Below are 24756 nucleotides of genomic sequence, written 5' to 3'. Positions count from 1 at the left end.
TAGTTGAGAAGGGATGGTCTTTTAAAGTTCAAATAAATTGTAATTGTCATGTAATAAATGCTTTTCTCGTTTCACTAGAACAATAACATATCGTGTCGTTAAATTCACTCAGCCACAGAAACTCTTTGAGAGCACTGCTGCGCAACATTGATATAATATCACTTTAAACTGTCTGCAATTAGAATGAGAGATTTGTTACTCTTTAAAACTCCTATGTCCACTTCACCATCAAACACACCTCTAATCTGAAACTGTTAGTAAGTAAAATTCACAGATTGTATAGCTGGAAGTAAAGTTCACTTACCATATTGTTCCGAGGCAATAAAATACAACTATTTTGCTGTATTGTTCAAAGTCAGTCCTGTAAACAAATTACGATTTCACTCTTTCTCTTAGTTCGGAATCATAATTCAAACACTTCTTCTCAATTAGATGAGGCTTAAGTACATATTTCAATGTGCATCTGACTTCCAAAATTAACTTGCTCACTAATGACTTCAAAGTAGGGTTCAATGATCACCAAATGTTAAAATCAAAGTCCTTTCCTTCATATGCATCACTCATAGGCTTTTCAGTGTTAATCTGTAGTAAATAAAATTGAAATAATTTCTGTCTTGCTCATTTGTGCAGAGTCTACACTACTCAAGAGACATAGTAATCACACATTTAAAATAACATTAATTTTATTTACAAGATGTTGGAATAATGTACAGTGGTCATTACAAGCTCATTACTTTTTGGGAACTGTTACAAGTAATGGAAATTCCAGTTTGGAATATCAACAGTTGTGGAAAGGGATGCTATTCACCATAAATATGACACACTGAGTTTCAGACAGGCACAACAAAAAGACTGTTGTACATTAAGCTTTTGGCCAAAGCCTTCTTCAGAAACGAAGCACAAACACAGTCACACGAGTAAGCACACCTCAACGCACTTGACCACTATCTCTGGCGAAAGCTTAATGTGTAACAGTCTTTACTTTGCACCTGTCGACAACTCACTGTCATCCTTACACTGAGCAGCAATCTATCATTTCCATGATTGTGAACTGATACAGTTGCAGAAATTCATTTCCAACATCAGTGTTATAATAATACATGGAGAAGATGCTGACAATGATGATCTGATATTCTTGGTGTTGCAGACTGGTGATGTTTTCTGATTAGTAATTCACACTGCTGCATAGGTTAAACACTGTAGGGCCACCTGCCAGGATCTCCCACATGCAACATGAAACAAACAATGGAAAATCCAGCATGGAATAATCACAATATTATCAAAAGGATAGTTGCTACTCACCCTATAGCAGAGATGCTGAGTCGCAGATAGACACAACAAATTGACTGTCAAACAAGGAAGCACTCAGCCAAAAAGGCTTTGTAAGGGTGGGGGACGGTAAAGTGGTGCTTGTGGCAGCATACAGGGACAATGTGGGGATTGGGGAGGGCATCTGGGTGCAAAAGCATACCGCGAACCGGGAGGGGGGGGGGGGGGGGGGGGTCAGCGGAAAAGGAGAGAATTACAAAGTAGGTGGAATGGGAATAGGGAAGGGATAGATGGGTAGAGGACAATGACTAATGAATGTTAGGTCAGTGGTGTTACAGAACATACGATATATTTCAGGGAGATATCCCACCTGTGCAGTTCAGGAAAGCTGGTGTTGGTGGGAAGGATCCTGATGGGACAGGCTAGAAGGTAGACATTGAAATGAAGATAATGTTGGGCAGGCTGCCCAGCAATTGGATGGTCGAGCTGTTTCTTGACCACAGTTCATAGGTGGCCATTCATGCGTACAGCCAGGTTGTCAGTTGTCACGCCCACACAGAACGCAGCACAGTGGTTGCAGCTTACTTTGTAGATCATATGACTGGTTTCACAAGTAGCCCTGCCTTTGATGGGGTAGGTGATGTTCGTGACCGCACTGGACTAGCTGATGGTGCGAGGATGTATGAGACAGGCCTTGCATCTAGGTCTATTACAGGGACTATGACCTGTGAGGCAAGGTGTTGGGAGCAGGGGTTGCACAGGGATGGACAAGGATATCGTGTAGATTCAGTGGGCAGTGGAACATCACTGTGGGAGGGGCAGGAAGGACAGTGTGTAGAATATTTCTCTTTTCAGGGCATGATGAGAGGTAGTCAAAATTCTGGCAGAGAATGCGATGCTGTTGCTCCAGTGCTGGGTGCTACTGAGTCGTGATGGGAATGCTTCTCTGTAGCTGGGTGACAGGGCTTTCGGAGGTGAGTGGTGACTGTAGAGGTAAGGCAAGGGAGATCTGTTTCTGTATGAGGTTGGGAGGGTAATTACTTTGTGAGACCTTTGGTTTATTTCGAGTGGGACTGCTCATCACTACAGATGAGACAGTCATGGGTGGCTAGGTTGTTGGAATAGATTTCTTGGTATGGAATGAGGGGCACCTGTCAGAGTGGAAGTATTGCTGGTGGTTGGTAGGTTTGATATGGCCAGAGGTACTGATAGCCATCTTTGAGGTGGAGGTCAATATCGAGGAGGGTAGCTTGTTAGGTTAATTGGGTTGAGTAGGACCAGGTGGAGGACGTAGGCGAGATGGTGTTCAGGTTCTGGAAGATTGTGGGTAGGATGTCGTGAACCTCGATCCAGATAATGAACATATCATTAATGAATCTGAACCAGGTGAGGGATTTGGGACTCTTTGTGGTTAGAAAAGATTCCTCTAATTGGCCCATGAATAAGTTGGCATGTAGGATGGTGCCATTTGGATGCCTGTAGCTGTACCCCAGAGTTGTTTGTAGGTGATGCCTTCAAAGGAGAAGAAATTGTGGGTGAGGGTATAGTTGGTCATGACTAGGGAGGAGGTTGTGTTTTTGGAATCGATTGGAGAAGGGCAGTGTTCAATAGCGGTAAGACCGTGGGTATTCAGTATGTTAGCATAAAGGGAGGTGGCATCAATAGTGACAAGCAGAGCACCATGTGATAATGGAACACGAACTGTGAAGAGTTGGTGGAGGAAACATTTCATATCTTTTATATAGGAAGGTAAATTGCCGGTAATAGGCTGAAGGTTGTATGTAATCTACCTCTCACTCACATAATTTGTTGATTGTCTCTGTCTTTATGGTTAACTCTGTTAATAAGCTTTGAGAGGAATAAGATTTACAATAAACATTTTACTTATCTTCTTTTCTCATGGTTGGGTCCAGTTCCTCACGTCTAGGGGTGATTCTTGAAGCTGAAATTTTTGACATTGTGAGTTCCAATTGACATAATAACTTATGAAGGATTGCCTGAGCTGAATTCTTCATTTTTACATTAATTTTTATTCACTCACATTTTTCTGTATCACACTGTCTTTACAATTTCCACGTCAAAGGACGGGTATACACTCACACACACACACACACACACACACACACACACACACACACACACACACACACACACACACACACATATCCATCCACACATATGGTGTCTGTATATGTGTGGATGGATATGTGTGTGTGTGTGTGCGCGCGAGTGTATACCCGTCCTTTTTTCCCCCTGAGTTAAGTCTTTCCGCTCCCGGGATTGGAATGACTCCTTACCCTCTCCTTTAAAACCCACATCCTTTCGTCTTTCCCTCTCCTTCCCTCTTTCCTGACGAAGAATTTTGTGTGTTTGTTTGTGTGTCTATCGATGTGGCAGCGCTTTCGTTTTGTAAGTCACATCATCTTTGTTTTTAGACATAAATAATATTGAAATACTTGCGAAAAAATTCGCAATAATACACCAAAACACAAGGGAAGAATCACAAAAAGGACAAAATAGATGAAATATGGGAAAACAAGATGAAATATGACAGAGTAGGCTAATAGGGAAAGGTGAAAACCAACTGAAATTGATGTGAAAACACAAGGATATCAAATAAAAAAAATTGTCATGTGGGTTGTAGGTCTGTGGGTGGATAAGTGTGAAGAAGGGGGAAGGTAGATGAGAACAGATTAGGTTGAGGTACAAGTTCATGTGGCACAGGAAGGTATGGAGAGACACGTGGGTGGAGTGATCAATTTGAAGGTATAGGATTAATGATAATGGCGGGAGTAATGTGGGACACAAGATGCTGCACGAACAATCAGAGATGCTGCATGAACAATTAATATGGTCTTGTAGCTATCTGTTGTGCATGTCTGTGGCAGTTGAAATGGTGTGGCTTGTAAGTAGAGTGTGTGGTGCAGTTTGAAGATAACAAGAAAAACACAGGAAAGAACAGAAACAAGAATGAACACTGAGCATAGTAATGTGTTGGAAAATAGTAACAAAGGAAAACAGCACTAGGTTACTGGATGGAAGAAAAGCTGTTAGGCAAAATGCAACAATGGAAAATCCAGGATTGATTAATGACAATATTATGAAAAGGATAGTTGCTACTCACTGTATAGCAGAGATGCTGAGTTACAGATAGGAACAGCAAAAGTACTGTGAAACAAGTAAGCTCTTGGGCAAAAAGGCCTTCATCAGAATTACACACACACACACACACACACACACACACACACACACAAAAAAAACACATATACACACTTGATCACAGTCTCTGGCTGCTAAGGCCAGGCTGTGGGCAGCAGCACATGATGGGAGAAGCAATATGGATGGTGGGGGTAAGGAGGAGTCTGGGGCAGGGAGGTAGAGGGATAGCAGGGTAGGGAGAGGGGGATGGTAAAGTGCTGCTTGTGGGAGCATACAGGGACGAGGTGGGGAGAGGGTAGTGCAACTAGGTACAGTCGGGAGATTTTACAGTGGACAGGGGAGAGGGGAGGTATTTTACTGCCCACAGAATCTACACTATATTCTCGTCCATCCCTACACAAACCCTGCTCCCAACTCCTTGCCTCATGGCTCATATCCTTGTAAGATGCAAGCCCTGTCCCATACATCCTGCTGCCACCAGCCACTCCAGTCAGGTCACAAGCATCGTCTGTCCCTTCAAAGGCAGGGCTACCTGTGAAACCAGTCATGTGATCTACAAACTAAGCTGCAACCACTGTGCTGCATTCTATGTGGCCATGACAACCAACAAGCTACTTGTCTGCATAAAAGGCCACCAGCAAACTGTGGCCAAGAAACAGATGGACCACCCAGTTACTAAGCATGCTAACCACCACGAAGTTCTTCATTTAAATGACTGCTTCACAGCCTGTGCCACCTGGGTCCTTCCCACCAACACTTTTCTGAATTGCACGGATGGGAACTCTTCCTGCAATATGTTCTATGTTCCTGTAACCTTCCTGGCCTCAACCTTCGTTAGTCATTGTCCTTTACCCACCAATCCCTTTCCCTGTCCCCATTCCAGTGCTACACTGACCTCTATTCCTCCAACGCACACACCAACATCATACTTCTCTCCTCCCTGTCATCTGTCTAACCTCCTGACTGTACCTAGCTGTCCTACCCTCTCCTCACCTCATCCTTGTATGCTTCCACAAGCAGCACTTTACCATTCACCACCCCCCACCCATACCCAACTAGACTGATTTTCCCATAATGTGCTGATGCTTGCAGTCTATCCTCGGCAGCCATAGACTGTGTGTGTGTGTGTGTGTGTGTGTGTGTGTGTGTGTGTGTGTGTGTGTGTGTGTGTGTAATTCTGATGCCATTTTTGACTGAAAGCTTACTTGTTTGACAGTCCTTTCATTGTGCCTATCTGCGACTGAGCATCTCTGCTGTATGGCGAATAGCAACTATCCTTTTCATAATACAGGAAAAAACAACATCATTTTTAGTACACACATCACACGCAGAAATACATAATTAAATCATATGCTTTTTTTGTCTACCTAACCTTGCTCAGGTGGAAAATAAGGACGGTGTTGCTCACTAAAACATCCCAAATACTGGGTTGGGGCCCTTTGAAAGGACATAGCCAATTTTCTTTCACATCTTTCCCCAACATAGGCTTTGTGCTCAATCTGTAATGCCCTCATCATGACTGGGACACTAAGCATTTTCCTTCTCCAGATGTGGGTGAATAAAAGCTGAAGATAAAGCAGAAGCAGAAAAATGGAAGGGCAGTCACATAAAAAATTTTGTAGTATAATTATGAATGGAGTTGTTTGTCTGATACTGGAGCATGACTAGTGTTATGCAAGTTGATCTGTGAGTGCTACAGTGATGTCTGTCTGTCTGTCTGTCTGTCTGTCTCCATAGGCATGTAAAACAAGCCAAGCATCAATTTCAAATATCCAGCTCAACATAATTAAAGTATTGTCTCTGCAGTCTTTTAGTGAAAAGGATTGCAGGCAGGTCTTGATCCAGTCTATGTGTAAGATTCTTGTGTTCTGCCATCTTAGCAACTTGTCAATTTATCTCTGTCTGCAGTTGACACTGTGCATATACTGCTACCTTTGTTGTTATATCATCTGATTCTTTTCATCTAGCAGTACGAGATTATCCATTTTGATTATTACAATATTGCAGGTCCTTTGAACATGCAAGCATGTCGAAAGGAACTTTGCACTGTATTTGGGATAACACAGGTACTGCAATATCATATTTATTTGCCAATGCCAGGTGAACGACTTTCAAGTAAAATATCTTGCCTGCAAGGGAACATACATAATGGATGTGGGAGTACAGGTTGTCAACACACGATTGATGACAAATGGAAGTTTGGGTCTGGCCATGAATCGCATACAAGTAGCCAAATGGTAAGGCCACTGCCCAGAATAAGCGGGGAGTCCGGGTTTGAGTCCCGGTCCAGCACAAATTTTCATTGTTTCCATTCCATTCAACAGCTGATGGTTGTCCATATTCACAATTGTGAACACATTTAATGTATTTGGACTAATTGTTAAGGTTTAAAAGTCTACCTCGAAAGGTCAAATTCTTGTCTGGTCACTGAGATGTACATTTTCCTTTTTTCCTAGAGTTGCGTAATATAGATATTGGCATGTTTCACGTAATAAGATTATGACGAGACACGTCTTCAACCAAGCTAGTAGGTGATCAAGCACGGATTGAAGCTGGGAGGGGTTGCAATGGCTCACCCTCCCCTCCTATCCCCCAATAAAAACTATTTTATTTCAAACATTTTTTTTTCCACGTGTATCAGTTTAAAATTCTCTGAGCTAACTCTGAGAATGTAGTAGCATGCAAACTGAGGGTCTTGAACATGGATATGAACTTTAGAAAAATACAGGTTTTGTTACCTGAGGGCTAGCCCATGCAGATGGGTTTGTGACCCGACTGGCAGCAGACAACATTCTTGCCAGGCAAAGGCACCCCAATTCACAGGTTGGCCAACAATAAGGGCAATATGACTCACGAGATGGTTGGCAGAACTGGCAAATGACAGAAAGTTGGGTTAGGCAATACAGAAAGGCAAAGACTCTCTGGTACGAGGGAAAAAAAAATTGTGTATATATACCAGTAACTTGTCCCAGTGTAGGCAGAAATGACTAACAAAAACAGGATAGCCCCACCCCCAACCCCACAGCTTACCCCACCCCTATCCAAATGAAATAACTGTACTAAGTGAAATACTAATCATGCAGATGACGCACTTCAATTTTGTATTTTGTCTATTTCAATAATATCAGAATTGTTTGAGCATGTAACCGTTACAGCTCTCAAGCCAAATTAAATTGTTATTGTCACCACCACCACCACCACCACAGTTCTTAAGTTAATTGCATGGTAGATGTACCTCTCAAATTTTTAACAGATGTTTTTCAAATCATGTCTTTCTCTGAATGCAATTTCTTTGATATTGTGCTAAAATGGTGTACTCAGCACTGATTATTGTATTAATACATTTTATATATTTTATTGTTGTTATGATTAAAATCTTAGGCATCTGTACCACACCAAAACTGGGTCTGACTGCAAGTTTTATTTGCCATTGGGAGACAGTAACAACCTATGTCCCCTGCCCACCCACCTCCCTCTCCCGCGCAGAACTGTATCCTGGATCCATACCTGAGTGCTTCCAAATTAATGATCTGATTGTTTTTAGAACTTAACACCTTAAACTTTTGTCTTTACAATAATGCGATTGCTCACCATTGTCACCAACCATGGAAAGGAACATAGAAGATTATCTGCTGTATTATGTTGCCATGTGTAGGAGTCTAATCCTGTGCAATGCTTGGGTGTTTTAAGTTGTGTGATTCTGAAGTATACATATTGTTTAAAGAATTATTCCTGAATAACTGAAATTAGTGATTATTTAAATCAGTGTTGTGATAGTTGTATCATTTGTCCATGTTCTTGGTTCTGTGCTGAATGCAGATGTGTTTGTGGTTCTGGAACAGTAAAGTGGCTGTCATATCCTTAGAGTATAGTGTAAATTGGTTTCTGTTCCTAAGGGTGTGACTTATCCATCAATACATGCAGTATGGGCACGTTGGGCTCCCCCACTGGAACGTAGTCGCCTGGCAACTATAGCCTTCTCTGGAAGCTATTTTGGGACTGTCATTGCAATGCCAGCAGCTGGAGTCCTTGCCGATCATGTGGGATGGCCATCGATCTTCTACGTTTTTGGTGAGTTTCTTATTCATAATGATGATGATGATGATGATTATTATTATTATTATTATTATAATGATTGTTGTATTTTTACATTGATCACAAGAAATTCAGTATGTAAAGGGAGATGAAAAGTGTAATAATCATGGAAGATTGGAATACAATGGTGGGAGAAGGATGGACTGTCGTTATGGGAGCTTACAGGCTCAGTTGTAGGTATACGACAGCAGAATGACTCTTGAGTTCTAAAACATATTTCAGCTAGAAGTAATGTAGAGAATTTTTAAAAATCACAAGAGGAGGAGATATCAAGCATAATCCAAAAAGTAGGGTCTCCAATGTGCTGGGGCAGCAGGGAAATTGTTTGGATGGCTGTTGACCACATTGTTTTTCTCTTTGTTCCATCCACTCTCTACAGGAAGCACTGCACATCCACTGGAGCCTTCAGTCTTGGCTTGGCAGCCAGTTGTAATGGAGCTCCTATTAGCCACTACTGCCAGATGTGAAGTTCGTGCATTATTTGGTTTTTGAGTGCAGATTGCATTAATCCAATTTATATTCATTCATAATTGACAGAAGTGTATGGAGAGCCATGTATGGATGTCAAAAATGTCCACAAGTGGTGTAGAGAGTTTGCAGTAGGTCGTACTAAAACTCATGACAAGTAAAGAAGTAGAACGCCAATTGCCGAAGAGACAATCATGAAGGTTGAACAAATTGTACTTCCGGATTGGTGGATCATTCTCAATGAGCTCTACAGTGCTGCTCCTGGTGTTTCTCAAAGCACCATTCACCGGACTTCGACTGAGTGTTGAAATTTCAGAAGGTGTGCGTAACATGGGTCCCAAGAACGCTGATAGAAGGCCACAAACAGCAACGCATTAAAGCTTTCCGCCAATTTCTTAAATGCTATGCAGATGGAAAGAAGAAAATTTTGCATTCGATAGTCACAGGTGATGAAACCTGGGCTTTCTGCTTTACACCAGAGACCAAACAACAATAACCTGAGTGGCAGCATTGCGATTCGCCCAAGATGTGAAAATTCAAAAGAACACAGACTGCTGGTAAAGTCGTGGCAACTTTGTTTTGGGATTGAAAGGGGATATTGTTGGTTGACTTTGTTGTTCTTGGGACAACAACAAATGCTGACAGGTATTGTCAGACATTAAAAGAATTAAAACTGGTGATTCAGAACCGAAGAAGAGGAATTCTGAGCAAGCACATATACCTTTTTCATGACAGTACTTAGCCCCACATTGCCCATCAAACTGGGGATCTTGAGCAACAGTTTGGATGGGAAGTCATCAGCCATCCACTCTATGTTCTGGACCTAGTGCCCAGTGACTACCACTTTTTCCCAAATTGAAAGAATTCTTGGTTGGAAGGCACTTCAGTGACAACAACAAGGTGAAAGATGAAGTCCAATATTCTTCAATAACATGACTGTGGACTGGTGTGACATGGGCATACAAAAATGCATCATTGAAGTGGTGATTATGTATCAAAATAGAAAAATGTTAAAGCTTCAAAACTATGTACAATTTAATGTAAACAAACATTCTTTATATTGAAAAAGTTGAGCAATTGCTTTTGGGATAACTCTCATATTTGGAAAAGGCCGGAAGATAAAAGCTGAATTACATCATGAGCTAGAGATCTGGAATCAGATATTTGATTTTAAGATGTAGAGAGAAGCAAATGTAAAGTCTGATCATAATTTAGTAGTGACGACAAGTAGAGTTAAGAGAATCCTCAGAAAGAATCAGTGTATATGGAAATGTGATACTTAAATATTGAGGGTTAATGATACTTGTTCAAAGTTCTCTGGGGCTGTTGACACTAAAATACTGAATACCACATCAGGTAACTCAGTTGAGGAAGACATCCCTGAAAAGGATAATCACAGAAGATTGGTAGAAAAATAGAGGTATAAGAAGTAACTGCAAGAAATTGTGTGCACCAGAGGAAATGCTGGAACTGCCCAACAAAAGAAAGAAATCCGAGAATGGTCATGAAAAGGAAGGAATAGAGCAATGGAAGTTACTCAAGTGAAATCAATAGGAAGGATAAGGAAGCTGAAACACTATTGCTCCAAGAAAAATGAAAATGAATTGGTTGGGAAATTATAAATGGAAGGGAAAATTCAGCATACAGAAAAGTTTTGGAATTCCACTGCTAAACAAATAGGTGAGACGCTATATGTAGGTGGAAAGAATACAAAGTTCTCCTCTAATGTGATTGTAGATGTAATATGTGTGTATATGGAGAACACAGGGGTCCAGTATTAGCCAGATTTTGTAAGAGTAATGGGAGGTTTGTGATCAAACAAAGCAGAATGCATAAATAAGATTCCTTCAGTATTTCTAAAATCATTAGTGGAAGAGGCAACAAAATAAGTATCCCAGTTAGTATAGTGAATCTATGGATATAAACCACCAGGCTTTATGAAGAATGTCATCCACACAATCCCAAAGATAGAAAGGCAAACTAAAGTGAGAAGTACCACACAGTCAGATAGATGGTTCATGCATGCAAGTTGCTGTCCAGAATAACAAATAGAACAATAGAAAAGGAAATTGAGGATCTACAAGATGATGATCAGTTTAGGTTTATGAAAGGCAAAGGAAGCTGTTTGACAGCTCTGGCATTGTGGTTGATAAGGAAGCAAGACTCAAGAAAAACCAAGGTTTAGTCATGGGATTTATTGACCTAGAAAAAATGCTGAACAACTTAAAATGGTGCAAGATCTTTTAAATCCTCAGAAAAATTGATGTATACTACACAGCAAGACCAGACAATACATGACATATATTGAGACTTCAGGAACTAACTTCCAGGGTACCAGAGAGAGCCGTAGTGGGCAAAAATTGTAAGGGAAGAAAAAGATCAGAATGAATATTACAATTAATGAAGACCTTAGGGGTATACGCTATGAGATGAGGTTAGCACAGGAGAGGAAACTGTTGCAGGCCACATCAGACCAGTCAAGAGTGATGACAAAATAATACTATACTAGTGAGCAGTGAAGTGACAGTTCAGAAGGGCAGGTCAGTTCTCCCATCCCATCCCACCTCTTCCTTCCTTTACTAATTGCCAATGAGAATTATTTGGCCTTGCGCAGCTTGGTCCATTGCTCTAAGTTCACCCTGTAGTCACAGTGTCATTCCCACCACAGGTGCCATCCAGGTAAGCAACGGCTAGCAAATGAATACCTGTTGTTAACAGGATTTATGTACCAATCCTGAGTACCATTTATGCTGCTGCAGACATAGCTTTGCAATTTTTTTTGATACCCACTATCCAGCATTCACTTATGTGTACAAAGCAGCAGCAAAGGTGTTTGGTGTTTCACTAAAAACTGTACAGAGAATATTTGCAGAAACATGGGCAACCGAGATCTGTGATCAGGAAATGAAGTTTCAATCCCTGAGGAAAGATATTAGTGGAAGAAGAACTGTCACTGATTTGGACAATTTCTAGAAAGATATTGATCACTTTGTATTGGAATTTTATGTCCATGGTGAGTATCCTATAAGTCAAAAGGTAGCAGATGTTTTAAATGACAAGATGGCTCTTACAGGAGGCCATCATTTCAGTGGAAGAATACTCAAATCTTTGGAATTTAGGTACAGAAAATGCAGTGATACAGTTCTGATGGAGAGATCTGATATTGTAGCAGCTAGGGATGCTTTGATGAGAAAAATGCACCTAACTGGGAAAGAAAATCATTGTTGCTCTACTAAGTATGTGATGAGACTTGCCTTAATCAAAATCATGCCAGACAACACACGTGGCAGGATTTAAAAGGCAGTGGTGGCTTGAAAATACTATCAAAGGAAAGAGACTTAATGCTTGTCTTGCAGGATCATCTGAAAACGTCTTTATCAAAGATGCAAAGTTCATATTTCCATTTTTCAAATCCAATGATTATCTTTAAGAAAGGAGTGGTGATGTACTGAAACACTGGTTTTTAGATTTATTTCATGGTTTAGAAGAGGGTTGTGTGATCGTAATGGATAATGCCAGTTATCATTAAAGAAAAAAGAAGAAAATTCCTAATTCAAGTTAAAAAAAAAAAAAAAGAAGAAATTGTATAGGAGCTAGAATAGGCAAATGTTTCGACTTCAGTCCACAGAAGAAAAGTGGAGATGTAGGTGGAAGTCAGGCACCCCAAGCACCTTTATAATCAATGTAAACTTAACAGCTTAGCAGCAGAAATGGGCCATGATGCTATGAGGCTGCCCCTCATATCACTGCCAATACAAATCAACAGAAAATGTATGAGCTGTAGTGAAAGAGAAGATCACATTCAAAAATTACACATTCAGAATGAAAGATGTGCACAATTTATTTGTAGGAGCAAATGTTGATGTCACAGTGGAAGACTGCATTAAATGCATACACCACACTGAAAATTTGCAAGAAGATTACTTTCTGAAGGAAGACATCTGAGAAAAGTTCATTGAAAGCATTGTCTTTGCTTGAATGACTCTCAGATAATGAGTCTTCAGAACAGGACAATTAAACAGCAGTAAAATGCGCTAAATGTTATGTTTCTTGTTCCTTCTCCTCCCCAGAGCTGTGAACTTTGTTCCCTCTCTCACTGCTCCATTTCTTGTCATCTTTCCTTTCCTCTCTTCTCTCAAAAGTTTATCAATATGAATCAGAGCAACCCCTGGGTATAAACTGCCTGTGCTGGCATGTTTGTCAATGTTATTTGTGGGGAACAGAAGACCCATGTTCTCTGCTTTGTACCAAGGTTAACGAACTTGCAAAGGTAAGTAATTTTTAACTGTTGATGGAATCAAAACTGAAATAGCTTAGTATGTTAACAGATGAGCAGTAATAACATATCTGGCTCTAAAATGCTTTCCAAAACAGATGAGAATACATTAAAATGTAGAGACTACTGTTTTACTACAGTATTTCTATACATATTCTTGACATATGGTTTTGCAATCATAAAAATTGTTTGAAATAAGTCATTGCCTACTTCTGATTATAAAATCTTTATTGTAGTCCACCAGTTGCTAGTTTCAGCTATCATACCATTTCCAAATGAGAGCCTTATAATACATTTGAGCATACATGTGCCAAACAGCATTGCCTGATGGCGCAGCTTGCCTGGTTCGGCTCGACAAGTGTCAGCCCGAAGGCTTCTGACTTACGATCACTTATGTGTACTGCAAGAACCTGAATGAGGGAAGTGTGCAGAAAAGGTGAAGATTGTGCCTTCTACATTTACTCCTCCAGCTGCCAATTCCACTCCTCCACGAGATAATCGATCATTACACTACTTTCAGTTTTAAATTGAATGGCAGTCTTCAGTTTTGGTATCTTATTGTCTCTCTCATATATAGTTCCTCTTAATAAAAGCCATTTGTATTGACAAACTTTATCCATGCTTATCCCACAATGTCTTTACCACTTCATCATTAGTTAGATACATATCAATAACTATGTAACCTACCACAGTAGTCCTCTAATGACATTGTCCAGCATTGTGTATTCATGCTGTTGTTAAAAATAAGCATAGATAGACTATTTTTTTCTAACTTCAATCCATGCAAATTCTTTATACCCATGTGTTGTGTACTGGAATTCAACCAAGAAGTACAAAATTCTGAACTTTTGTCAGTTCTAATACTGTTATCATTTTAGAAATGATTTCTACAAAGAATGTCATGTCTGAAGATGCCCAGTACAGAACTGAGTAGGATGGGAACATGTAGTATATACAGAATGGTCACTAAATTAGGACCACCTACCAAATACCGGGTAGGGCCTCCTTTTTCCCAGTGTAAAGTGTATGACTGTGTTGAAATCAGATGATATTGTGGTAAAAATACTTCTAGTATATCAAAGATGTTGCATACCCTACATTATGAAAATGTAGTTGGTGTATGTTTGTTAGGGGAGGTGGGGAAGGGGGGGGGGGGGGGAGGCATACGCAGATGTGCTGCATCACACATGTGCTGGTGCATCTCTACCGACGTACAACTTGCACGGGTTTCGATTTAAGATTTTTTTGCAGCTGTTTCATTAGTTTCCTTGAGCTGAAGAATGTTGTCATAGCTGCATTTGCTTACCTATTTATCGGCAACTTTTACTTCTGTTTTAAGTGGCATTTCTATTGCAGTTGTATTTCTAATGTTTTTTATTTCTTGGATGTGAATCTATTGTAATGGTTGTGGTTGTTGGTTGGAGTAGTCTGTGTTTCCAGTTTCTATTAAAATCTTCTTTGCGTCTAAGACATATTTATATTGGTGAATAATGTGTTTTAGGCATTTTAATGTATACTTTCTTTTTATGTTATTTGTCTTTGGAGTTTTTCACTGTGGAATCCATATATACTAATCTCTTGGTGTTAAAACTGCACCACATCTGAGTTAAAACTTGAGCTCTTGAAATGATTCACCATTTTGTATGCCTGGAGCTGACTGTCTACCAGGACCAGTGTGGATACTAGAATCATAGTGGAGCATGGAATTGGGTGGTAGAAATGGAGGATTCAGAGAGCATCAAAATTAGAAATGTAATTCAAAATGAATTTATTCTGCAGTGGGCAATCTACCTTCTTCTGTCACATAATTAAATGGAGGGAGGGGGGGGGGGGCAGCGAGGCCTCCACATGTTTCACTGTTCATTTCCCACATTTGTACATACAAATCATACCCCAAGTGCCATCACTCCACCAGTGGTAAGCCAGGCCATTACTATTTAAGAGGCACTCATTGGTCCTGACAGTCAGTTCCTGACAAAAAAGATGCTGAATGGCTTTGGGAAATTGAGTTTTAGCTCAGAAATGATGTAACTTGAACACTTTCTCATAATAATAATAATAATAATAATAATAATAATAATAATAATAATATCATCATAGATTACTATACTATACTGCTATGGTTTGGTATAAGATTTGCCTTCTGTATTGTAGGTTTGGTGGGTCTATGTTGGTGCATTGCATGGGGTGCCTTTGTAACTGAGACACCACAGCAGGACAGAAGGATTACTGATGAAGAACTTGATTACATTCGGTCTTCTGTTGGCCCTCAGGCCAACCACATAAAGGTGGTAAAGTACCATTTGTTTACTAACTGGTGGAGGTTACTAATTATTTGAGAGTTTAGATGTTTCACTGAAGTGGTAAGGATACACACAATTTCATTGCAGGAGTAAGATTGGAAGTAAGTTAAAATATATCACACAAAAATTAAAATTTAAAATTTGTGTTTTTTATCTCTGTATATTAACATACCCGCCCCCCTCCCCACCATGAACATGAACTTTGCCATTGCTGGGGTGGCTTGTGTGCCTCAGCGAACTGCTGAAAGCAAGGGGAAACTACAGCTGTAATTTTTCCCCGAGGGCATGAAGCTGTGCTGTAAGGTAAATAAATGGAAATGTCGTGTGGCTAGGGCCTCCCGTCGGGTAGACCGTTCGCCTGGTGCAGGTCTTTCGCTTTGACGCCACTTCGGCGACCTGCGCGTCGAGCTGTAAGGTTAAACGAAGATGGCTTCCTCTTGAGTAAAATATTCCAGACCTAAAATAGTCCCCTGTTCAAATCTACGGATGGGGCTACTCAAGATATCATCATGAGGCGAAACAAAACTGGCATTCTACATATCTTATAATGCTAGAGCCCTTGATTGTGCAGGTAGGTTAGAAAATTTAAAAAGGGCGATGGATAGGTTGAAGTTAGATATAGTGGGAAGTAGTGAAGTTTGGTGGCAGTAGAAACAAGACTTCTGCTCAGATGAATACAGGGTTATAAATACAAAATCAAATAGGGGTGATGCAGGAGCAGGGTTAATAATGAATAAGAAAATAGGAATGCGGGTAAGCTACTATGAACAGCATAGTGGACACAATATTGTAGCCAAGGGAGACATGAAGCCCACATCCATCACAATTTATGTGCCAACTAGATCTACAGATGATTAAGAGACTGAAGAAATGTATGAAAAGATCAAATAAATTATTCAGATAGTGAAGGTAGATGAAAATATAATTGTGATGGGAGCTGGAATTTGATAGTAGGAAAAGGAAGAGAAGGATAGGTGATTATAGACCTTGGGGGGGGGGGGGGGGGGGAGGGGCGGCGCAATGAAAGGAGCAGCCGCCTGGTGGAATTTTGAATGGAGCATAATTTCATCATCACAGACACTTGGTGTAAGAATCATGAAAGAAGGTTGTATATGTGGAACAGATCTGGAGACACTGGGAGAAGACAGAGATTTCAGAACCAGATTTAAATTGTAAGATATTTTCAGAGGCAGATGTAGACTGATCACAATGTATTGGTTATGAACTGTAGATAAAAGCTGGAGAAATTACAAAAAGGTATGAAATTAAGGAGATTGGACCTGGATAAGTTGAAAGACCCAGAGGTTGTCGGGAGGTTCAGAGGTAGTGTTGGGCAACAGTTGACTAGAACAGGGGAAACGAATACAGTAGAAGATGAATGGGTAGCCTAAAGAGATGAAATAGTCAAAGCAGCAGAGGATCAAAAAGGTAAAAAGACAAGGCCTAGTAGAAGTCCTTGGATAACACTGGAGATATTAAATTTAACTGACGACAGGAGGAAATTTAAACAGGTAGCAAATGAAGCAGGTGAAAATGAATACAAACATCTAAACAACAAGATTCACAGGAAGTGAAAAATGGCTAAGCAGGGATGGCTGGAGGACAAATCTAAGGCTTTAGAAGCATATTTCACTAGGGTAAAGACAGACAGAGTGCCAACAGAAAAAATAAAGAGCTTTTGGAGAAAACAGGAAGCAGCTGTATGAATATAATGAGCTCAGATGTAAAACAAGTCCTAACTAAAGAAGGGGAAGGTGGAAGAAGGTTGCAGTGTGTCTGTACAAAGGAGATAAACTTCCTGGCAGATTAAAACTGTGTGCTCGGTCGGGCACACAGTTTTAATCTGCCAAGAAGTTTCATATCAGCGCACATTCCGCTGCAGAGTGAAAATCTCATTCTGGAAAGGAGATAAAATTGAAAGCTATATTATAGAAAGGGAAGAGCACATAGATGAAAATGAGATTGGGAGATATGATTCTGCGAGAAGACCTAAGTTGAAACAAGGCCTCGGGGTAGACTACATTCTGTTGGAACTGCTGATAGCCTTCAGAGAGCAAGGCGTGACAAAATTATTTCATCTGGTGTGCAAGAGGTATGAGATGGGCAAAATACTCTGACTTCAAGAAGAATGTAATAATTGTGATTCCAAAGGAAGCAGGTGCTGACATGTGTGAAAATAAATTAAATAAGTAATTGTTGCAAAACACTAACAGGAATTCTATACAGAAGAATGGACAAATTAGTAGAAGCCATCCTTGGGGAAGATCAGTTTGTATTTGGGAGAAATATAGGAACACGTGAAGCTATACTGATTTTGTGACTTACTTTAGAGGATGGGATAAGGAAAGGCAAATCTATGTTTGTAGCGTTTGTAATCTTAGTAAAAGCTTTTGACAATGTTGACTGGAATATACTCTTTGAAATTATAAGGTGGCAGGGGTAAAATACAGAGAACAAAACGCTATTTTCAATTTGTGTAGAAACCAGATGACAGTTACAAGAGTTGAGGGGCGTGAAAGGGAAGCAGTGGTTGATAAGAGAGTGAAGCAGGATTGTAGCTTATCCCTACTGTTATTCAAGCTCTACATTGAACAAGCAGTAAAGGAAACCAAAGAATTTGGAGCAGGAATTAAAGTTCGGGTAGAAGAAATAATGAAGTTTGCTGATGACATTGTAATTCTGTTAGAGAAAGGAAAGGACTTAGAAGAGCAGTTGAACAAAATGGACAGTGTCTTGAAAGCAGAATATAAGATGAACATTAACAAAAGAAAGAAAAGTATAATGAAACATAGCTGAATTAAGTCAGGTGATGCTGAGGGAATTAGATTAGGAAAAGAGGTACTTAAAGTAGTAGATGAGTTTTGCTATTTTGACAGCAAAGTAACTGATAATGGCCATAGTAGAAAGGATATAAAATGTAGACTGGCAATGGCAGTCAAAGTGTTTCTGGAGAAGAGAAATTTGTTAACATCGAATTTAGATTTAAGTGTGAGAAGTATTTTTGAAAAGTGTTTGTCTGGAGTGTAGCCATATATGAAAGTGCAACATGGATGATAAACAGTTTAGACAAGAAGAGAATAGAAGAAGGGATCAGTTGACGGGACACATTCTGAGACATCAAGGGATTATGAATTTAATATTGGAGGGAAGTGTGGGACATAAAAATTGTAGAGACCAACAGATGAGTACAGTAAACAGATTGAAAAGGATATAGGTTGCAGTAGTCATTTTGAGATGAAGAGGCTTGCACAGGATAGAGTGGCATGGAGAGCTGCATCACACCAGTTTTTGGACTGAAGACCACGACAACAACATTAACATAATGGTGCTCAGTTATTTGTGTTTTCATCTTGGTATATCTTACTTTCATGTAACATCACTGGCTGAAGTTCATTGAGTAACATTAACTTTGTACTTTCAACATAAAATTTGTCGTATTGCAAAAAATAGAAAATCTTTTTTTGATAGGCTCAGAAAGAAATGATGAACTGTGGTTTTGAAAATGGAATTTAATTTGTCAAATTCTTCTTCTTCTTCTTCTTCTTCAGACCTGACAGAAATCATTTATGGGATTGACCAAGGCTCAATCTGTTGCCCACTATTGTTTCTAAGTATTTATATAAAAGACCTTTCCATCTAATATACAACAAGCACAATTAGTTCTTCTTTTGGATGGCATGGAATTGTAATCAATCCAAGCATACATACGGCAACAGAAAATAGGGTAAATGTTTTTAAAAGCATCAATTACTGATTTTCTTTGAATGGCCTCACTGCCAAACAGCAGCAACAACAACAACCACCACCTATTCAGTTCTGCACATCTAGAGGTACTGCACCAATCATAGGTGTAACAAGTGCTGAGAAATAACTACAGTGGAACCTTCAGATTTTTTAGATGTCCATATTGATGAAAATTTAAACAGGGAAAACAAATTTGGAACTCCTAAAGTGACTTAGTTCAGCCACTTTTGCACGTAGAATTGCTGTAAACATTGGGGAGTAACAAATCAGTAATTTGAAGGATTGTTCACTTCGGTGTGTCTTATTTTAAATAAAACTGGGAGCTTCAGGAGCTCAAAAAGAAAAAAGGAACATTCTGAGGAAAATACTCAGACCACGGAAGACTACTATGGGACTTGAAAGAAGAGGAAAAATGAAGAACTCTAAAAGTACACTGAAAATATCACAGGTAGAATGAAGAAATGGAGGTTGAAGTTCTACAGATACCTACTAAGGATGGATGAATGCAGATTGAACAAAAGGATCTTCAGCTGCATCATGTGGTTAAAGATCAAATTGAAATGGGTGAGGTGAAGATGCCTGCAGCAGAAGTTGGAATTATGGCACACATGGCCCACAGTATGAGAGAGATCAGAAGCAGAGTTAACAGAATAAAATAATCCCAAGAGACCACCAAACAGGAGGCCCAAATGGGTCATTTCTGAGGAGAAGAGAAAAAGAAAGAATGAAGAGGTTCTCGGAGGAGAAGACAAGAAAAGCCAAGAAGTCTTAAGTTCTTTGCGGGCCACAATTGGCCAAATTCAGGAAGGGGGATAGGGAATAATGTTGAGGCATAACTCATCATTAAGAAAGTAAGTCTTCAAAAATGTGCTGCAAGAATAACATACGGTGCTCACCCACAATCACCTTAAGGAGTTACGCATTTTGACTACTGCTTTGGAAAAAAAGAAAATAAAAGAAATAGAAAAACAAATTATGCGCGCGCGCACACACACACACACACACACACAGTGCAGAAGCACTGTAGCAAACAAGTATGAAAAGGCCTTGCACAGAATTGCAGTTTGGGGGGTGGTTTTGGTGTTCGGTTCCTGTTTGAGGTAGGAACATCTGTCTTACTACAGCCATGTAATAGCATAGTAAGCAAAGAATGACAAACCGGAAATTGATAAATTCCTTTTATTAAAACTTGTAATGAAGCTGAAATTAATGCTCAGCTAATGGCACCATTTGTATGTGCACTGTTCAGATTTTATGTGCGGAAACTCTCTCTCTCATTCAGATTTTACAGGCATAAACAGTCACCCTTAAATAATTCCAGACTGGAGCGGGAACAGATAATTCAATTTGGTCCACCGGTGTGTCAGACCTTGTTCCTTGGATTTCACATGTGAAAACATGTTTTTCTGGAATGTTTTTGAAGTTCCCCAGTTGTGTACTTTGTGCTTGTGTGATTCGTTCAAACTTTGCACGGAGAAAATGGATAATGTCAAAACTAAAAATTTTTTATCCAATAAAATTTATTCATTGTCAAGAATTGGGTTTAAAGTTGAGCCAAATGTAGCATGTAAAATTCGTTCTTGGGTGAATTGAAGGTTGGGAAAGGGTATAAAGTGAATCATATAAATGCATTCTTATGATAAAATTGGAAACTCGCTTTCAAAAATCTAGCTTTATTTGGATTTTATATGCATAAAACACATTTTTCGTGAGTGTTTGTATGCACACCAGTTGGATGTTTCAGACCTGCGCAAATCATTTCAACATAAAATCTGGTTTTACATGACTCACACTTGCTGAGATGAGATGGTTTAAAGTGATACAGATGATGATAAAAAATATTGTGGTAATTATAAGAAGTATTTGCAAAACTCTTTCATCATCCAGGTTTTTCCATGTGAAAAACCACATGTTTGTGCAAGAAACTGTTTTCTGTAGAAATGTGTTGCATTTTAAGTGCTGCATTTGGATATAATTAAAAAAAAACAGTATATTAGAGATGACTATTGTTTCATTATTTTATATGTTAAAGAGCTTATTCACCAGTGGCTTAAAATAATCAAAAATCTTTAGCCATCCAAACCAGTGCATGTAGCAAACTAGAGTTATGCCTAACCTTGTACAAAATTGTATACTGTTTCATCAAGCCTTTAAAGCTCTGTCGATGACCACAGAAAAAATTAAACTACTGTAACTCTAAATTTGCTATAAAAATAATTTTTGGAAAATAGGACACTTTTTTCTAATCAGCAGAAAATGTGTTACTGCTTTTTCTACTATGCTATCTTGTAGAATATTTATTTTAGGACAAAACAAGCTTAAGTCCGTCAATTTTTGTTCAGTATTGGAAAGTTGATGTTATTTTGTCAGACATTCTTTATTTCGAAATTGCTTTGCTTATTTCAGTCAATCATACTTGTACTTGATTCGAACTGATTGTTGTAACAGTTTGTGACCAAGTTATTCAAGAGTTTTTGTAGCAGTGGTTTCTTAATTTTCAGTTTTTATTATTGCATGCTTTAAATAAATATTGCCAAGAATTTTAGGTTCAGAGATAATAATAAGATGTATGCTTTTCAATAGCCTATTATTTGTTGCATGAATCGTTCAGCTTGTTATGCAGTAAGCTTTTAAGTAATTTCATCTGTGTAATATGATCATATTGTAAGTTCATGTACATAATATAACTGTTTATATACATTATTATGATGAACTTTGCACAGTATTTAATGTTTCATTCAGTATTGTATTTATATTTGCTGTTATTTCGTGTTTTGTGACACTTTATTAAGTATTTATGCTTGTTTTTCTAATGCTTGCATATTAAGTTCTTACGTGTATGGCTAAAATGTGTGTAATGATAAAACAAAAAATTAACAAAATAAACAAAATTAAAAAATATGAAACAAAATTACAAAACAATAAAAATAACAAAAAATAAAAATATGAAAAGAAATTAAAAAATAAAACAAAAGTTTTTGCTCGTCTCCCATCGGGCGCCTCCCCAGGTGGCGGATAGGGGAATGCTCACCAGATATGGTGGGTACCGGGGAAATAAAATACCCGGGTGGACCAAAACTAGAAACTGCTGCCTTGTAGTATGATATTGGCTTATCAAAGGCTAAAGGAAGAAAACCTCCAGTAAAAATTACCTGGTCCTCCGGGTTGGGGGTTGTGCAGTGGGGCAGCTCCTCACTCACATAAAAACATAAAAATGCTAAAAAACCTAGTAATATGCCTCGGAAAAATGGAACTTTGGACGACGAACTGGCGATGCGAAACGGAAAATTATGTTTGGATATTGGAATGTGCAAGGTATTTCCACTAAAATAAATTTACTACCTGCAGAACGTGACATGTTCAACATGGATGTTGTCGTACTCTCTGAAACAAAGAAGAAAGGCCAAGGAGAAGAAGAACTGGATAATTATGTACATATCTGGAGTGGAGTATCAAAAGCAGTAAGAGCCAAAGCAGGAGTCTCCATTATGATAAAGAAATCATGGAAAGAAAGAATCACAAATTGGACATTCATCAATCAAGTATTATAACTGTTGAAATGACATTATTTGCTAGGGAAGTTGTGATTATTGGCGTATATGCACCCACGAACGACACAAAAGATAAGGAGAAAGATACATTTTGGAACACCCTCAGGGAGACTATTGAAAAAATCCCAAGAAGAAAGGAACTGATTATCATGGGAGATCTGAATGGAAGGGTAGGAATTAGAGAATCTTGTAGAATAGTAGGAAAACATGGAGAGGACGAATATAATGACAATGGGGAACGATTGATTGCAATTTGTGAACAATTTGATCTAAAAATTACCAACACATTTTTCAAACATAAGGACATTCATAAATATACTTGGCAACACAACACCAAAGAACTTCGTTCTATAATAGATTATATTATCATTAGGCAAACAAGTAGTTTCAAAGCAGTAGACATCAGATCTTATAGAGGAGCCCAGTGTGGATCAGACCACTATCTAGTTAAAATGAAGTCTTTCTGGCCATGGAGCCATAACGGCTGTACAATACGTCAGTGCCATCCTCTGAACGATAGTGCAACCATATGGGCAACATATTAGCGAGGCATCTGTCTTCATGGATGACAATTCTCGCCTCCATCATGCACATCTTGTGGATGACTTCCTTCAGGATAGCGATATCACTCGACTAGAGTTGTCAGCATGTTCTCCAGATATGAACCCTATCAAACATGCCTGGGATAGATTGAAAAGGGCTGTTTATGGAGAACGTGACCCACCAACCACTCTGAGAGATCTACACTGAATTGCCATTGAGGAGAGGGACAATCTGAACCAACAGTGCCTTGATGACCTTGTGGATAGTATGCCATGACAAATACAGGCATGCATCAGTGCAAGAGGATGTGCTACTGGGTATTAGAGGTACCGTTGTGTAAAGCAATCTGGACCACCACCTCTGAAGGTCTCGCTGTATGGTGGTACAACATGAAATGTGTGGTTTTCATGAGCAATAAGAAGGGTTGAAATGATGTTTACGTTGGTCTCTACTCCAATTTTCTTTACAGGTTCCAGAACTCTCGGAACCGAGGTGATGCAAAACATTTTTTAATGTGCATATTACATGACATTGGTACTAATACAAAAAAGTAAAAAAGCATGAATATGTAAAAATGTTTTGATTTAAATCTCTTGGAAGCTGCCAGATAACTCAAAAAAACTAGTTCCATTCTTTTCCATCCCTAATTCTTGTTTTTTGTGCTGTGGTAGGAGCATTTTTCTCTCTCTCTCTCTCTCTCTCTCTGTGTGTGTGTGTGTGTGTGTGTGTGTGTGTGTGTGTGTGTGTGTGTGTGTGTGTGTGTGTGTGTGTGTGTTTTCTATTAGAAAATGAACTGAGTTTGTAGTGAAATTTTGAAAAAATTTCATTTCTGTGTATTTGTGAAAATGCTTATGAAATTATGAAACAGTCCTACAAATAAATATGCATAATTTAAAAATGTATGAGTACAGTATCCAAATTAAGAAAGCACAGCACAACTGCTTCATGTAATGCCATTTCATAGCTTTGTAAATGGCTGTCGGTTTTGCCTACAGCCATCTGCGCTTTGCAGGGAGAAAGCTGTCAAAAGAGCAGTCTGGTGTCAGGGATTTCCTCAAATTGACTCAATTTTAAGAGTGTCTTAGTCATAACGAATAAATGGATTAAAACTTTATGCATGATGCAGCAGTTTTTTTTCATGTATCTCAGTTCTTATGACATCTTATCTCTTGAACTATGTGTCATGCAATGATATATTTGTGTAGGTAGATTCAGCAGACTATGTGGATATTGTCAGCAAATTATGTTGTGAACAGAGTTAGTTATACATTTAAATGTCATACATGATGCGGCAGTTTTTCGTGCGTCTTATTGTTTATGACTTCATGTCTTCTGAACTATGATAGGT

General features: G+C 39.0%; 1 protein-coding gene across 2 annotated transcripts in view; it reads left to right on the top strand.

Moving 5' to 3' along the window:
- LOC124545490 (vesicular glutamate transporter 1-like) overlaps window positions 1–24756 on the top strand; it is a 130074-nt gene that overhangs the window by 52972 nt on the left and 52346 nt on the right. The window contains exons 5-6 of one of the 2 annotated variants that reach the window (XM_047124433.1): window positions 8325–8499; window positions 15422–15555. In XM_047124433.1, coding sequence (XP_046980389.1) covers window positions 8325–8499; window positions 15422–15555 — 309 coding nt within the window. Of the gene's footprint in view, window positions 1–8324; window positions 8500–15421; window positions 15559–24756 lie in introns of both variants that reach the window. The other variant, XM_047124432.1, reaches the window with a different exon arrangement.

The sequence above is a fragment of the Schistocerca americana genome, chromosome 8 (assembly GCF_021461395.2).
Source record: "Schistocerca americana isolate TAMUIC-IGC-003095 chromosome 8, iqSchAmer2.1, whole genome shotgun sequence".
Lineage (NCBI taxonomy): Eukaryota > Metazoa > Arthropoda > Insecta > Orthoptera > Acrididae > Schistocerca > Schistocerca americana.
The sequence above is the reverse complement of the archived record's forward strand: the minus strand, read 5'-3'. Positions and strand labels throughout refer to the sequence as shown.